General features: G+C 36.7%; 1 protein-coding gene across 1 annotated transcript in view; it reads left to right on the top strand.

The window, feature by feature from the left end:
- Nucleotides 1-17409, top strand: part of EIF2AK3 (eukaryotic translation initiation factor 2 alpha kinase 3) — a 72377-nt gene that overhangs the window by 18998 nt on the left and 35970 nt on the right. The window contains exons 3-4 of the mRNA XM_021672635.2: nt 14868-15062; nt 17223-17356. Coding sequence (XP_021528310.2) covers nt 14868-15062; nt 17223-17356 — 329 coding nt within the window. The remainder of the gene's footprint in view (nt 1-14867; nt 15063-17222; nt 17357-17409) is intronic.

Here is a 17409-nt window from a genome sequence, read left to right as displayed (position 1 = left end):
GATAAAAATATAAGAATATTTGTGAAATTATAAACATATTAGCAGGGAAAGAAGAATGTATTGTGAACTTGAGTCATTTGTTATTCAGCAAGGTGTGTGCTGCTCAGCATCTAGAAGTTATGTTCAAAAGTTGAACGTTTGTCCAGTTCAGATTTAGAAAAAAAAAGTTAGATAAACACCACAAAACGATCACCAAGGCTGGGCGTGTGGCTCATACCTGTAATCCCAGCACTTTGGGAAGCCAAGGCAGGTGGATTGCTTGAGCTCAGGAATTCAAGACCAGCCTGGGCAACATGGTGAAACCTGATCTCTACAAATACAAAAATTAGTCAGATGTGGTGACATGTACTTGTAGTTCTAGCTACTTGAGAGGCTGATGTGGGAGGATTGCTTGGGCCTGGGAGGCGGAGGTTGCAGTGAGTCAGATCGCACCACTGCATTCCAGCCTGGGTAACAGAGTGAGACCTTGTCTAAAAAAAAAAAATAATAAAATAAAAATAAATAAATAAATATATATATATATATCAAAAACTGCCATTTGAAGAAAAGCTGCTTAGATGATGTCTGTTTCCCGTGCTATAGACACGTGGCAGAGCTTCTCAAGTTCTAATGAGTGGATCCCCTTTGGAACTAAGCAGTCTGGGTGAAGAACAGCGAATTTTGAACCGCTCCAAAAGAGGCTGGGTTTGGAATCAAATGTTTGTGCTGGAAGAGTTTTCTGGACCTGAACCAATTCTTGTTGGCCGGAGATGGGGTCTCCTGTGTTTCCCAGACTGATCTTGAACTCCTGGGCTCAAGCAGTTCTCCCACCTTGGCTTCCCAAAGTGCTGAGATTACAGGATGCAAGTTCCACAGAGAAAAGAAATTTTGAGTCCTTTGGTCTTTACTCTGTATCCCCAGAACCTAGAACCCTGCCTTCCTATAGGAACTTCTCAGTAAATATTTTACATGAAAAAAATAAATGAATAAATTTACTTATATAATGGAAGAATTTATAATAGTCATATAAGCTCAATGGCATTTTTCAATAAAGGAGTTTTCATGTTCTCTCTTAAAAAAAAAAAACTGCCATTTGAAATGCTGTGAATTGGATGCATAGAGTAATAAATGCATCTGGTGCAGTGTTTCCTTAAGGTCCTTAAACCTTCATAATAGTTAACTTTGTGAGAAGTAGTTAACTTCTCTCTCAGAAACCTGGTGTGTTTGGTTTTAAAGGGTGGTGTAGGGAAGAGGGCCAGTTGTAGCAGGCAGAAAGAACTGGCACCTCCCAGGTGACAATAAATAGGTTGATGGTTTCATATGGGGACTCCTGTATTAGAATGTTAGTTTCTCCAAGCTTTCATCAAGAGTGGTATGAAAGTTGGGCGCAGTGGCATGTGCCTCCTGAGTAGTCATCCCATCTACTCAGGAGGTTGAGCCCTGTTTAGCCCAGGAGTTTGAGGCCAGCTTGGGCCACATAGCGCAACCCTGTCTTATGAAGATGGAACAGATTAAATTTAGAAGACCAGAGAACATGTATTCTCTGCAATTATCAAACTTACTTATTAATCTGAGAAGCTGAAGGATAAAGGATTTGATAGACTATATAATAATGTTTAAGTTATTGATGAAAGAATTGGTTATGGATCACGTGTACTTTTGCTGGAATAACAAAGCTACACAGGAACTTTTTAGATGATGTGATATTTTGGAGGAGGGACTAGGATTCAGGAACTTCGGTTTTAGTTGTAATTCTTTCATTAATTTACTGTGTGAACTGGCTAAATTATTTAATCAGTAGAGCTTTAATTTCGTTCTCTGTAGAATTATAGGATTGGACTAAATCTCTAAAGATAATCTAACTTCATGCATCAGTACAGTCAAATACATGAAATACCCAAGTAAATTATCTAGAGGAATTTTTAAACTTTCCCTTTTACTACATTTAAGGATTCTTTTGAAAATAAAGAACAAATTCACTAGGAATTAGCATTAGGTACATACTTGCCCCCTGGCTTGCACTGATGTTGTTCTTAACCTTTTCTGATCCAAAAGGCTTATAAGATAGTTTATTATGTTGCTTTAGTGGGGTTTTGATTATGTCAATGAAAAAGAAAAGTTCATGGAAGGTAAGGGAAATTGACAGTTCCATTAAGAACAGATGTTTTACATTATATTTAGAATGAATTGTATGCTGAAGGAAGATTGAAGTACCTTGGGACGTATATCTCGTTTGCCACTATCTCCTGAAAAGAGTGTTGATACATAACCAAGCTAAAACCATTAGTGTGTATATTTGGGTGTCTTAGAATAAATGATGCACCCAAAGTTCACTCTGTTAGCCTTAACAGATGTGCCCTAGGTTCTAAGCCTAATATTTTTGCCAGTTAATAGTAGCTAAGAATTTTGTTTTTAATTTTAAGAAGGACCACCTGATGTGAAGTCTGATTTACTTTCCTCTGGTAATTTATATTCAGATTCAACCTTGAAAAAGCACTAAGGAAATTTTTCTGTGGTTCCTACTGATTGTCTTAAAATTTTGTTTTCTAACATATTAGCATAGTTTTTTCATTAGGGTCTCTGGGCTACATTTGGATCACTTCACCAAATCTAAGTAGGTTGAACTGTCTACTTCTTTATGTCTTGGAACACATTTATAAATATGAAGACCTTCCTTATTTTTATTCAGAATGCATATTGTAATTGTGTATATATAACTAATTTGTACTTAGATGAATACCTTTCTCTTTTCTGTATTTAGAGATACCATATTTGTTTCCTGTTTTGGTTTTCTGTGAAAAATGGCCTTTTTTTCCTCTTAAGAACAAACAACTTTATTATAAGTCTAAACTTAGTTAAGGTTTGGGGTTTTGGTTTATTTTAGGCATGTTTCTCCCCAAGGGACACTGCCTTTTTGTTTCAGGCAGGTGCAGAAACAGACAGCTAAGATGCTGGTGCTTTCCAGCCTCCTCTCCCTCCCTGTATCAGACAGCATGCATCCCACTAGTAAAGGGGTTTTGAAGGTGGGAGTGCCTTTGAAAAGGGTATGTCTTTACTGGTTACTGATATGTTCAGAAAATGTCTATTAGTAGACCATTTAAGCATTTATTAAAAGAGGATCCGTAATCTCTTTTAAAGATTCTCTTACTTATACTGAAAGTTGTCCAAGTTGTTTTGCAGTTTGTATGCAAACTAGCACATTTTGAGTCTATGTCATCTAAGATGGCAGTTTATTTTGAAGCGTGGCTGTCAATCATGTAGTGAGCCAATGTTTAAATAATTGCCTGGGTTAATTGCTTTTCTTTTAATTATAGAAATGAAACAGTGCTTTGATTTAATTTTATTGTATTAATCCCTTAGCATGGCTGAAAGCAATGCTGTGAACTAAACTAATTTATCCCAGCATTGGATGTCACCAAAGGAGAAACTGATTTGGCCCTGTTTTTTTTTTTTCTTTTGAAATTAACTCTACATGTACATTGTTTATGTCATGAATATAAATATAGGTGAAGGCAGAGATAGTTATTAAAATCAGTGTTCTTTTATCATGACTGAGAAATATGTTAAAAAAGCTAGTCTGGTAGTTTTCCTTGAGGCACTTGGTTTTGTAGGTTGACTAAATTAGTGAAAAAAAGAATTAAACAATTACTATCTACTTGGTATTTCTCTGCTGTTGAGTACTAATTTACAATTTTTGAAGATAATAAATACCAAATCATTGCGGAGTTTTTTTGTCTACATTTAAGCATATAGTATTCCTTTTAAGCATATCACGTGGGATGCATTCTGACTAATACCCGGATCTGCTGAACCAGCTCATCACCCTTCCTGTTAGATCATCTAATGGTGATGCCTGCTTCCCTTGTCTTTAAGGTATGATTCCTGGAAACCCTTTCCTTTTATCAAACAATCTTCCTTTTACTTTCCCCAATGTTTCCAGGGAAGTAAAAATATATATTTCCATAATAGAACAATTTTGAAGCATCTTTTTTTTTTTTTTTTTGAGACGGAGTTTCGCTCTTGTTACCCAGGCTGGAGTGCAATGGCGCAATCTTGGCTCACCGCAACCTCCGCCTCCTGGGTTCAGGCAATTCTCCTGCCTCAGCCTACTGAGTAGCTGGGATTACAGGCACGTGCCACCATGCCCAGCTAATTTTTTGTATTTTTAGTAGAGACGGGGTTTCACCATGTTGACCAGGCGATCTCTTGACCTCGTGATCCACCCGCCTCGGCCTCCCAAAGTGCTGGGATTACAGGCGTGAGCCACCGCGCCCGGCTGCATCTTTTTTTATAAGTCACAAATAGTCAATTCTGACATCTAGTAGGGTAGTCAGATGCTCATTTTGGTTAATTAACATTTACTGTTTATGTTCCATTCAAGTGTATTATTTTTGAAGAATTAAAAGATACAAAAATATACTTGTTAACTTTTCTTTAGCATTGTTTGTCTTTATTGATTAATAAAGTACTTTAAAATCCATCAGAGTTTTTATGTTACAATCAAAGAATTTTAGGCCTGATAGAGCTTTCTGATAAAAACTTAGCAATTTGATATCTTTAATTCTACATTGAATTAATCTTTATTTGGTTTTGAGGCCTTGTTTTTAAACAGATGTGAATCCTTGTTTGGGAAAAAAATAACTGACCTGGCATAATTAAGCTTTTTGTCTGCTTTCTCCTTTAATTTACTTCTGGAACAGATACTCTCTAGAATTCAGAAAGCTTTTGTTATTTTTGAAATTTCGTATTAATGAATAATAGCTCTCTCCTGAAGTTTCCAGTAAGAATAAAATAAAGCTCACTATGAATTATAGGTAGTCACATGCTTCTAGATTGAGTTTACATTTTTGCTTTTAACTTTTTTCTTTAATAAGTATACATGTGTATGTATATACACGTAAACACACACAAATTAGAGACATATAAACACACAAAATTACCTTAGAAGTTCAAAGTAAGCAGCCCTGGATCATAAACTGTTGTTTGAGTAGCACTTTATAGTTTGTAAAGTGATATCTATTCTTATTTAGTCATTTACATAGCCCTGTGAAGTAAATATTCTAATTAACCCTAATTTTTCAGATGATATAATTGGGGATCAAACAGATTCAAAGATTTGTCTGATGTAGTAAAGCTGAGATTCAACTCTAGATCTTTGTACTTAATGTCTTTCTCTCTTTCCAACATTTAATGCATTTTAAAATACCTTAATGCTTACCAATTATTTGTATTTTCTCTACGAATACTTCCTCATGTGCTTTATGGAGATTAATTACTCAAAGACATCCTGCGTACAGCATACTTAGCACATAGCTCAGCACATTTTGAGCACTTAAACTGCCTCCTAGGATAGTCACAGGCACCCAAACTTAACACATCCAAAACTGAATTCAGTATTGCGGGATTGCAGGAGGTGGGTGTGCAGAGTTGTCCACTGCCTAGGACAGATATGATTCCTGCCTTCCTAGAACTTACATGGTACTCTGTGGAGCCAGCTAGGAAGGCAGATAAGAAATAATTATAGTGTAAATAATGCAATTGAGTGTGGTAACTGGCACAAGGCAGGATAGAGCACAAAGACTCTAACAAGGATAACTGCTTGTCTAGCTTGGTGGTCAAAGAAGGCCTTTCTTGTATGATGAGGAGTTACTGAGGCAAGAGATGGGTAGAGAGCAGGGGGAGGATTGCACTGGGAGAGGAAATAGCTTATCTCAAAGCCTTAAGGTGAGAGTTAACCATGGCATGCTCATGCTAACTGAGAGAAGTTGAGGATGGCAACAGGAATGAGGGTTGGGGAAGAGTAGCTGAAATAAGCCCATTAAGATAGACCAGGACCAGGTTATGCAGGGTGTAGTAGGCTATATTAGGCATTTCAAATTTTATTCAGAGCCATGAGAAATCATTGCAGGTTTAAGTGGAAGAAATCACTCTGATTGTAGAAAGTGGACTGGAACAACAGCAGAAATTGGGAGACTATTTCGAGTCTCCCATACTAGTCAAGAGACTGCATGGTAGTCATCCAGATGGGATGATAGTTAGACTGGATGGTGACATTGGAAAAGAGTGAAGTAAAGTGATGGATTCAAAAGAAGTTTAATGAGGAAGATCTTTATGAAATTATAAGACCAAAGGAGGATTTAGTAGTAAATTAAGAACAGATATAGAAAGGAAGAACATATGTTGTCTAGATATGAGTTTGGAGAGACCATGAGAGCTCTCCAAGCAGAGATGCTGAAGAAGGCATCTGACTTTATGGGTCTTGTGCTGACAGAAGAAAAGTCTGGGCTGAAGTTAAAATTAGAATTGCTTGTGTTGTGGGGACTGAGATCAATCACCTTGAAAGAAAGTAGGGTGAGAAGACCTATGACCAAAGTTTTAAAGTCCAACATTTTAAAATTGACAGACTGATAAGTCAGAGAAAATTGAGAGAAAAAGTGTTTCAATGATAGCTTTGTTTTATTGGGATTTTAGGAATTATCCTGCTTTCCTTCAGATTTCCTCATCTGCTACTTGGTGTGAAAACTTTATAAATATTTATAAATATAAATACTTCCATAATTAGATATAACTGGCTTATAACGCAAATGCCTCTTCAAACAACTCCTTGATTCGTTAGCCTTATTGAAAGTTTTGTAGCAAAACAGAACATCAGAAAACCCTTTCTACTTTCAGTTGGAGAATCTTGGAAAGCAGTGGGAAAAAGCAGGAAGCCTCTGGATGCCTAAAGTGATAAAAGCATTAGTCAATGGTTGGAGACCAAAAAGGAATCCCTTTTAAGTTAGTTGTGGAAAGTGATTTTGAGAATCAAGTGAAATAAGGTAACATGAGACATTTTATTAAAAAATGAAGTGTTAGTTTTTATCCAAGGTCATATAGTGAATGAGTAGTAAAGTCAGGGACCCAGGGAATGGGCTGAATGAGGTGCAGTCAGCTGGTTGGTGTGGATACATTTTTATTTCAGGCTGGGTGCGGTGGCTCATGCCTGTAATCCCAGTACTTTGGGAGGCCAAGGTGGGCAGATCACCTGAAGTCAGGAGTTCGAGACCAGCCTGGCCAACATGGACAAACTCCACCTCTGCTAAAAATACAAAATAAGCTGGGCATGGTGGTACATGCCTGTAATCCCAGCTACTGGGGAGACTGAGGCAGGAGAATCGCTGGAACCTAGGAGGCGGAGGTTGCAGTTAGCTGAGATTGCACCATTGCCCTCTCCAGCCTAGGTGAAACTCCATCTCAAAAAAAAAAAAAATTTTTTTTTTATTTTGGTTTTGGATATGTGATGTTGCCCCATCATATCATCCTGGTTTGCAAAACAGCTAGTATGGCTAGGAAAGTAATTGTTCTAGGCAAAGGAGACTTCCAGATAATAAAAAATTCAACAATTTAGCATTTTTAGTGGCATTTTTTTCTTTTTTTGGAATTTTTTTTTATACTTTAAGTTCCAAGATATATGTGCATAATGTGCAGATTTGTTACATAGGTATAGGTATACATGTGCCATGGTGGTTTGCTGCACCTATTAATCCATCATCTAGGTTTTAAGCCCTATATGCATTAGGTGTTCGTCCTAATGCTCTCCTTCCTCTTCCCCCACCCCACCCCCTGACAGGCCCCAGTATGTGTTGCTCCCCTCCCTGTGTCCATGTGATCTCATTGTTCAACTCCCACTTTTAAGTGAGAACATTAATGGTGTATTCATGTATTTCACATCTTCCCAATCTTTATGAGTTGTAGGTTTTTATTTATTCCTTGGGATCATCATTGTAAGCATCAGTTACTGTATTATCCTAGAAATACTCCCTGGGGTTCCTAGATGGGGCAGGGATGTGTGCCCCTTTAATTAAATTTTCTAGGATAGTTGGTGTTTTGCACCCTTTCTTCATGGCCTATGTTCATTCTTCCTTGTCTCTATACTCAGTGAGTTTGCATCTTGCCACACTCTTTTTGTTACCTTCCTTCTCCTTTCTAAACCTTGTCACTTCTTAGCTTATACACAGAACTTGGCTTTTTGTTAACTATCAGGGCCAATGTGTTCCTTTTCCTTCTTTCCTGGTTAGGAAACACACTGATCTCACCCTTTTCAATTTTCAATTTTATAGTGGGTGAGTTGCTTCTGGATACAATTTTTGGAATTTGAGAGTATTTAATGCCTGAGTCACTAATCAAGAAAATGCTAATGTGTGCAAATCTGGCTTCCAAAACTGAATGAGAGAAAATTCTTTATAGAAAAGTCCTAACTAATAAATGCAAAAGGAATGATAAAATTAGAAATTGCCATTTTAGTTCCTTTGTTGAAATAGTAGGCCCTCAAGCAATACTAAAATGATAAAAAGTTGATGCGACACTTTAAATGGAGGGATCGGGCTGACTCCCCCAAACTCAAGTAATTGATAGTAACATCATTAAAAGTGGGGCATGCAAACACTATGTGCCTCCTAATATGGTATATGACAGGGGCCAGCCAACTTTTCCTGTTAAGGGCCAGATGGTACTTATTCCTGGCTTTGAGGACGACGTGACCTCTAGTTGCAGCTAGAAAGCAGTCATAGACAAATACATAAATGAATGAGTATGTGACGGTGTTCCAATAAAACTTTACTTACAAAACAGGCATCGGGCTGGATTTGACCCATGGGCTGTAGTTTGTAGACCCCAATATAATAGGAAGTGCATAGCACCAGATATGAAGTCTTCTTGTCAAAACAAACCTGCATCAGATCAAAACTCCAAGTCTAATCATACTTTTCAGGAAATACAGGAAACATAGGAACAAGTTAAATGACATAGAATCCTGACTGTGGGGCATTTTGTAGGTCAGATAATCTAGTTTCTCAAGTAAATCAGTGCATAACAAAGGGGGTAAAAGACGCTCCTTTGTTGGGGAAAAAGGATCAGACGTGATATGTAGAATTGGAATTCCTCATCATAAAGCAGATCTTTGAGATAATAGGGGAAATTTGAAATTTTGATGATTTTACCCCAATAAACAAGTATATAATAGGTAAGTGGAACTAGATGAAACAGTTGGCAAAATGTTGGTAATTGTTGAAACTGCATGATAGATACTTGGGGATTTATTAATCTCTTTACATTCTATATGCTTGAAATTTTTTATAACAAGTTAAAATAAAGTTGAGTGTACCCCAAAAAGTGTGAGTCAGTTGGGGAGAGGGGTTGGCTGCATAGAAAAATAGGGAAGTATCAAATGGGAAACATTTTTTCTTATATTTAGAGGAATTTTTGTTTTTTATTGCTGTTGGTGCTCATTTTAGTAGTAGTACTTTCTTTATTTTCTCATATGAAATTCTTTTCTCCACTTGAAAATTAAGGTTCTTATTATCACATTTTAATTTCAGATAGAGGTCTCTGATTACATGTGCCACTGGTATTCATTGTACCACTTAGATTTTGTTAAGAAACTGAATTAGTTTGCTAAACTGCTTTGTAATAAGAGAGATAGACTCTGGCTCTTTGGTACTGAGTTTGCTAGCATCTTTTATTTTAAATTATGAACAGGGAAAAACGAAGAAAATAAATACAAAAATTTAGACTTTTAAAAATGACTTAAGGGAGAAACAAGTCACACAGTGAGTCTGAGATGCAGAGCAGCGAATCAGAACAAATAGCTGCTTACATGAGCAAATCAGTGGGATGTGAAAATGCATCACCGTAACCTAAATTTTTTTCTACCAAGAGATTTGCAGCTGACTAACGGGTGACTCATTCCTATGCTTAGGGGGTGAGGTAATGCTATTGTGAAGGGTGATGTCATCTCTGTACCTGAACTGCATGCATATATTGCTTCTGTGGCTCTCAAGGAAAAGCTCCATCTGCTTTCACATATGCATCCTGAAAGACTTGACAAAGATTGGCACAAAGGTCAGCAGCCATGTGTATGACTCATAAGCAACCAATTAGGAAGAGCAGCTATTTAAAAGTGAACTTTTAAAATCATAATCCAGAAATATGACATGATGATTCATTATTGAATCATAATGCCTTGTTGTTGTTTTGTGTTTTGCATTTATTGAGTTAATGCTGTTGAGCATTTAAATTTTAAAATAAGGTAGTTTTCTCTACCTTATTTTAAAGGTTTAATGCTGTTGAGTTAATGCTGTTGAGCATTTAAATTTTAAAATAAGGTAGTTTTCTCAGTATGGTCAATCATATCAAATCTTCTTGGTTCTTTAAACTATATTTTTAATTGAAGATAAGGTTGGTTGGTTTTACTTTTGGTGGTGCAGAGATCATCCTTAGGGCAGAAATGGAATTTATTCTATATTAGTTTGACAGTTGATTTTTGCACTTAGGGGACATTGTATTCCCTAAGGACCTGCTACTGCTTTAGAGAAAAAGACGTTTTTAATGGAAGAAGAAATAAGAGGAAATAATAAACGCTGTTTGCTGAAAACACACTTACTCCTCTTCCTCTTTTAGTCATGCACACCTGCTTTCCCTGTTTGTACTTTAACCTAATATTGCTGTTGAGATGACCAATTGAAATATCTGTTTTTAACTTTATTATAATTTGAATCTAGTCTTCTGATAAAATATAGAATATTTAACATAATATGGTAAATACTTGATTTTCTATCTGATGTATAACTCAAAATAGAAGATCATATTGGCTAAATGCTACATATTGTTATTATAGGTTATGTGCATAATGTGACCTAAATTTGTTCTAATGGCAGCTTCAAGTTGGAGATTTTACAAAAGATACAAAGGTTTTAATTTTTGACAATAAAATTTATTATCTCTTACCAATAAATAGAAGGAAACAAAGAAGAAAGTAGTAATGCTAAGACTCTAAGGTAATATTAGGTAAGGTACATATCAGTGTCACTTGAGAACTTACTCAAAATCAAATGTTTTTTCAGTAAGTAGTAATAGGAATTTTTAGTGTCTAGAATTATGGTAAACCTTCATTTAATGATATAATCTTGAGTTTGACTATAGAGCTCCTGCAAGACTCTTGAGTACCTTTCTTTTGTTTTTAAACTCGTTTGGAAATAATTTCAAACTACAGACAGTTGCACAAATAAAAATGGTACCAAAAAAGAAAAAAAACAGCCGGGCGTAGTGGCTCACGCCTGTAATCCTAGCACTTTGGGAGGCCGAGGTGGGTGGATCACCTGAGGTCAGGAGTTCAAGACCAGCCTGGCCATCATGGTGAAACCCCATCTTAAAAAAAAAAAAAGAAAAAAAAAAAGCAACAACCTTATATGCCCAGATTTTACCTACCCAAACCTGGTTGCCTGCTTTATCATTTAAATATGCTTGCCTGTGTCCCTTGCCCACTCTCACTCTTCTCCCCCATCCCCTCATACACACTTGTTTTTCTTGAAATATTTGAGGATAAGTTCAATATACATCATGGTCATTTACTCCTAAATACATCGGTATATATTTCCTAATAGAGATATTATCTTACATAATTACAAAAGTTATATGCTTTATCAATTTGTATGAATACAATACCATCCATATATGAGTTTTGTCAGTTCACTTAATAACGTCCTTTATAGCATCCTCTAACCCAATACAGCATCTAGTCTAGGGTCAGATATTGCATTTATTTGTTACATTAGCCTCTTTTTATCTAGTTTTTTTTTTTCCACAGCCTTTTTTTGTCTGACACTGAGATTTTTGAAGAATATAGTTTTTCTGTTATTTTATTTTTAAAACGGAATTTCCCTCACTTTGTGCTTGTCCAGTGTTTCTTTGTGCTGAGATTCAGGTTGTACATTATTGGCTGGAATACTACATAGGTGATGTGGCCTCTCTCAGGGCATCTAACACTCATTGATGATTTTTACTTTTGGTTATCCAATCAAGGTATTAGCTCCACTATATAATATATAACTTTTATTTTTTAATTTCTTGTAACTAATAAGTACTCTGTAGGTAGACACTCTAGACCATGTAGATATTCTGTTCTTCATCAAAATTTCCACCTCAATTTAGCACCTTGCTGATTCTGGTCTGACCTAGTCTTTACTGTGATGGTGGCAAAATGCTATTTTTTCCAACTCCAGCCCTTCCTTTTCCCTCATATATTATTTATTTTATCTGTTTGCTATTGGTATGAGCATGTGAATTCCTATTTTTTAAAATTCACTACTTAATTATTTTGGTGCTTAAATTGTCCCAGATTTGGCCAGTGGCATGCCCCCACCCTTTTTGAGCACATCCTTGCTTTTTGAAAGAATAAGATGGTAAAGTCTCATCTTGCATCTACCCTGCCCTAGCCCTGGAATCCACCATTTCTTTGAGGAGCGAGCCCTGATTCCTTTTGGTGGAGAATGGAATTAGATAACAAAATTTGGGCACCAGTATGAGTGCACTACTTTTACAGCTACTGTATAAATATAAATGTATAAAGATTAGCAGACCTGATAAGTGTTTCTTGGAGGTACAGTGAGCAATTTGTTAGAATATCATGGTGTCTCAGATGATAGTTACAACAAAAAGCAAACTTAAGGAATGGGAAGATTTTTATCAGCAAACTTACATTGCCAAAATTTTCTTAGATTTCAAAGCAAAAATATATATGATGCTAGGTTGAAGGCCAGATAGGATTTCTGTGAACAGAGTTGGTATAGAAGGATGTTCCAGAGAGAAGAAATGACATTGACAATGACATAAGTGAACAATATCAGTAACATTAAATGTTGTGCTTAAATAAATGCCTGATTTCTACCCAGGCATAAATGCCTGATTTCTACCCCTGATTTCTAATCAGGCATTTCAAAGTAATGCCTGATTACTTTGGGGAGAAGTAAAAGACAGGCATGAAAGGTTTGTTTAAGGTCAGATTTAGAGGACTTGAATATCCTCTAAAGGATTTTGTATCTTTAGGATTTGGTGTCTTTCTTTCTTTCTTTCTTTCTTTATTTTTGAGACGGAGTTTCGCTCTTGTTACCCAGGCTGGAGTGCAATGGCGCAATCTCGGCTCACCGCAACCTCCGCCTCCTGGGTTCAGGCAATTCTCCTGCCTCAGCCTCCTGAGTAGCTGGGATTACAGGCACGCAACACCATGCCCAGCTAATTTTTTGTATTTTTAGTAGAGACAAGGTTTCACCATGTTGACCGGGATGGTCTCTATCTCTTGACCTTGTGATCCACCCACCTCAGCCTCCCAAAGTGCTGGGATTACAGGCTTGAGCCACCGTGCCCGGCCTGGTGTCTTTATTAAGAAGATAATAGCTGTTGAAGATTTTTTAATAGTGTCATAACAAGCTTAACTCAGACTCAAAGAGATTAATCTGGAAGATACATAGAAGACTAAGGAAATGTCCACTTAAGAACTGTAAAGAGGCTATTATAGTAGCTCAGGCAGAATCTAATGAGGATTTGACCTGGAAAATGAAAGAAAGAAATGAATTAGAATAGTGGTTTTTTAATCTGTCCTCCAAAACCCTAGGTTTGGGGGCAAAGTAGATGTGTGAGTTGGACACCAAATGAGAACTCTCAGTTACTGTATGCAAGGTTTCAAGTAAGTATCACTTTAAAGAAAGCCTTCTGCTGCTTAAAGAACAAAAAACTATGGAGAGAAATTTTGTTAACTCATACTTCTTTTGTATTCCCGTTTCCTAAAGTTTTGAGCCTGGATAATCAGGAAAATAGTTGTGTCATTAATTGACGTAGATCAACTTATACATTTTTTTAAATGCAAAAGTCAATGTCACAAAGACGTGTACTGAAACTCTTACTGAAGAGGTAAGATATTCTTGGCCAGAAAGCTTGGAATTATCCTGGACTCCATTCTTTTGCTCATGCCATAAAGAGAATCCACTATGAAATCCTATTGGCTTTACTTTTGATTATATCCCAAACCTGACCACCTTAAACAGCTCAACTGCCTATCAACTAATCTCTTACCTTCCCCTTGCTTTCTCTACCTCCACCCTTGCCTCTCAGCATGCTCACTTTCCTTGTGGTTTTTCAAACATGATGGGTTACTTCCATCTAAGAGCCTTTGCAAAGCCTGGCCTGGCCTGGTTAACTTTCTCATATTTAAGACTTTGCCTAAATGTTACTTTCTCAGTGAGATCTACCCTGAGTTCTTTATTGATAATCCCCACTCCACCCCATGCATATTTACCATTCTTCCTTTATCTTGTTCCATTTTTTAATGGCATTTAGCACCTAACATACCATATAATTTACTTATTGACTAAGTTGTTGGTCTTGTGACACCAGAGTTTAAGCTTCACAAAGGCAGTGATTTGTTTATTTTGCTCACTGATCTATCCCAACCATCAGAATGTGCCAGGCCATAGGTAGGCCCTTAATAACCATTGTTAAAAGAAGGAAGGGCAACTGAGAACACAAAACCAGTAAGCTTAGTTACCAGGCTTCTAGCTCATTGCAGATTTGAGAAAGCAAATAAAAGAAGAGATGGGATACTACTTGAGGCAATATCTCCAAACCTGTGTTCCTTGGAGCTGAGTCTATGACAGTAATTGGCCTTGATAAAAATAGCCCTAGAAAAATACTGCACATATTGTCTATTTACTAAAAAATCATATTACATGTTAACATGTTAATGGCTATAAGAGCTCCTATAGTAACCTCTTCTTGAACTCACTTGATCATAAAACTCTCTTCTGGTAGCTCACCCATGGTAAACTGAGTTGGAGAAAAACTTTACTGGAATACTGTGTGTAGGGCCTGGGAGTGGTTGGCAGTTCTTTTAAATTACTTTTGGTTGATGGACTGTGCTGTGTCATGTGCTACTCAGAAGGAGGCTGGAGTACATCAGGCTCAAGACTCCAGCTCTTAATTACTATTCTTTAAACCGTATGGCCCTTTTATTTTTCTGGGAGAAATAAGAAAAAAATAATTAAAGTTATAGCCCTTTTAAAAAGTTGCTTCTGTTTTAGGTATTTGGGAATAAGATGATCATTCCTTCCCTGGATGGAGACCTCTTCCAGTGGGATCGAGACCGTGAGAGCATGGAAACAGTTCCTTTCACAGTTGAATCACTTCTTGAATCTTCTTATAAATTTGGAGATGATGTTGTTTTGGTTGGAGGAAAATCTCTTACTACGTATGGACTCAGTGCATATAGTGGAAAGGTAAGTGAAAATGCTGAATTTACTTTTGGGAAATCAGAATAAATTAAGATAGAAAAAATAATTTATTAAACTATACTTATTACTAGTTGGGGTTTACTGTAATTTTCCCCTGATGTTGTCATTTATTTTAATAAGAGAACTGTCACATAGGAAGGGGAAACTAGTAACAATAAATGGCAGAGCCAGGAATAGCAGGAGGGAGAGAATTAATGAATATGGTCTACTATGTCTCAGGTGCTTTTTTTTTTTGAGACAGTCTCACTGTGTTGCCCAGGCTGATCTCAGCTCTATTCCATGCCCCCTCAGGTTCAAGTGTGTTCAAGTGATTTCTCGTGCCTCACCCTCCTGAGTAGCTGGGATTACAGGTACGCTGCACCATGCCTGGCTAATTTTTGTATTTTTAGTAGAGTCAGGGTTTTACCATGTTGGCCAGGCTGGTCTCTAACTCCTGGCCTTAAGTGATCTGCCCACCTTGGCCTCCCAAAGTGCCAGGTTTACAGGCATGAGCCACTGTGCCCAGCCTCAGGTGCTTTTTTTATACATTATTTTGCAATCTTCACAGTCTTCCTAAGGGTAACTTTTTTTTTTTTTGGCTCTTCATTTTGACAGATGAAGAGCCTTCTAAAGATTAATAATAATCCTAATGATAAGAATAATTGCTACTACTCATTTATATAGTTTGATCCTATAATAAGCTAATCCAAAAGGAAAGTTTGAACTCATTTTATAGATGAGGAAACTGAGACTTTAAAGGTTCAGAGACTTCCAAGGTCAGATTTAACTTAGATCTATCTGACAACAAAGTCATGCTGTTAATAACCTAGACTTTCTCCAACACTAGCTCTTGAGATATAATTATAACATAATCTGCTTCTAAGATTAGGTCTTATAAATCCATTATTAAGAGTAACTAATTAAAAACATCCTTTCAGCCAGGCAGGTGGCTCAAGCTTGTAATCCTAGCACTTTGGGAGGCCAAGGTGGTCGAATCACTTGAGGCCAGGAGTTCAAGACCAGCCTGGCCAACATGGTAAAACCCCATCTCTACTAAAAATAAAAAAATTAGCTGGGGATGGTGCCACATGCATGCCTGTAGTCCCAGCTACTCAGGAGGCTGAGATAGGAGAATCATTTGAACTGGGAGATGGAGGTTGCAGTGAGCTGAGATCACACCACTGTACTCCAATATGTGCAACAGACTGAGATTCCACTTTAAAAAAATAACAAAAATAAATAAATAAAAACATCCTTTCTTAAAAGGTAAAAAATAAAAATCTTTGTAACCCTTTAACACCTTGACATGTAAACATTTTATATACATTTTATTATATTTTTCCTTGGACTAAAACAAGGAAGAATAGAAACCTGATCTTTTTACTCTTGAGTTTTTTCAACTGTAAAAATTCCTCATCTAAGTGTTAGGCCCATAGCACTTTCTTGTTCTTGCAGATGCTTTTCTGCCTTCTCCACTCATGTGCATCTGCATTGTATTGAGGAGGCCATGCCATCCTGTCTGGCTGTTTTTTGAGCAAGCACTTCAATCTGTGTTTACTTCAGTAGTCTCGTCTGTAAACAAACAGGTGATTGAACCCAATCACCTGGTTTTCTGATTTGATATGCTGCTACATAATTCTGATATTATAGAAGGTATGCTTCTTTTCATGAGGATTTTAGTTTGGATCATATTAAGTCTTCCTTTTTTCTTTTAGTGAAAGTTTGAGGGAGTTACTTTTGAATACCAAAAGCTATCAGAAAAGTTTCAGATTTTTAAAAACCAAATACTTCTGTTATACAGAAACTCTAAGGTTGATTTTTTTTTTAACTCACCTGAAATTTTATTAATGGTATTGTTACAAAGCTATCACAAGTGCCTATCCATTTCTTCTTGTATATTCCATGGAAATCCCCAAAGCAAGGCTACAATTATGTAAACCCTTAAAATCATTCCCTGAAATAAATATTCATTGGTACTGTCATGGTTCTAAATAACTCATTTTAGGAGTTAGTAATGTAACTGATGCTTCTTATTACTTGCGTACTTCATGCACATTTCCTTAGTTTCCTTTCACTTTTTAAAAATTACAGGGATTATTTTAATATTTCTGATCTCTTATGAGTTGTATTCTTTTACTAATTTTGTATCTAATTTTGTCTTTTCAGGTGAGGTATATCTGTTCAGCTCTGGGTTGTCGCCATTGGGATAGTGATGAAATGGAACAAGAAGAAGATATCCTGCTTCTACAGCGCACCCAAAAAACAGTTAGAGCTGTTGGACCTCGCAGTGGCAATGAGAAGTATGTATTCAGATAGTATTGCTGTTGGTATTATTTAGAAATACATCTAATAC

The sequence above is a fragment of the Aotus nancymaae genome, unplaced genomic scaffold, assembly GCF_030222135.1.
Source record: "Aotus nancymaae isolate 86718 unplaced genomic scaffold, 86718_ANA_hifiasm-v0.15.2.pri h1tg000017l, whole genome shotgun sequence".
In the NCBI taxonomy this organism is placed as follows: Eukaryota; Metazoa; Chordata; class Mammalia; order Primates; family Aotidae; genus Aotus; species Aotus nancymaae.
Note: the sequence above shows the minus strand (reverse complement) of the source record. Positions and strands in the feature narration are given on the sequence as shown.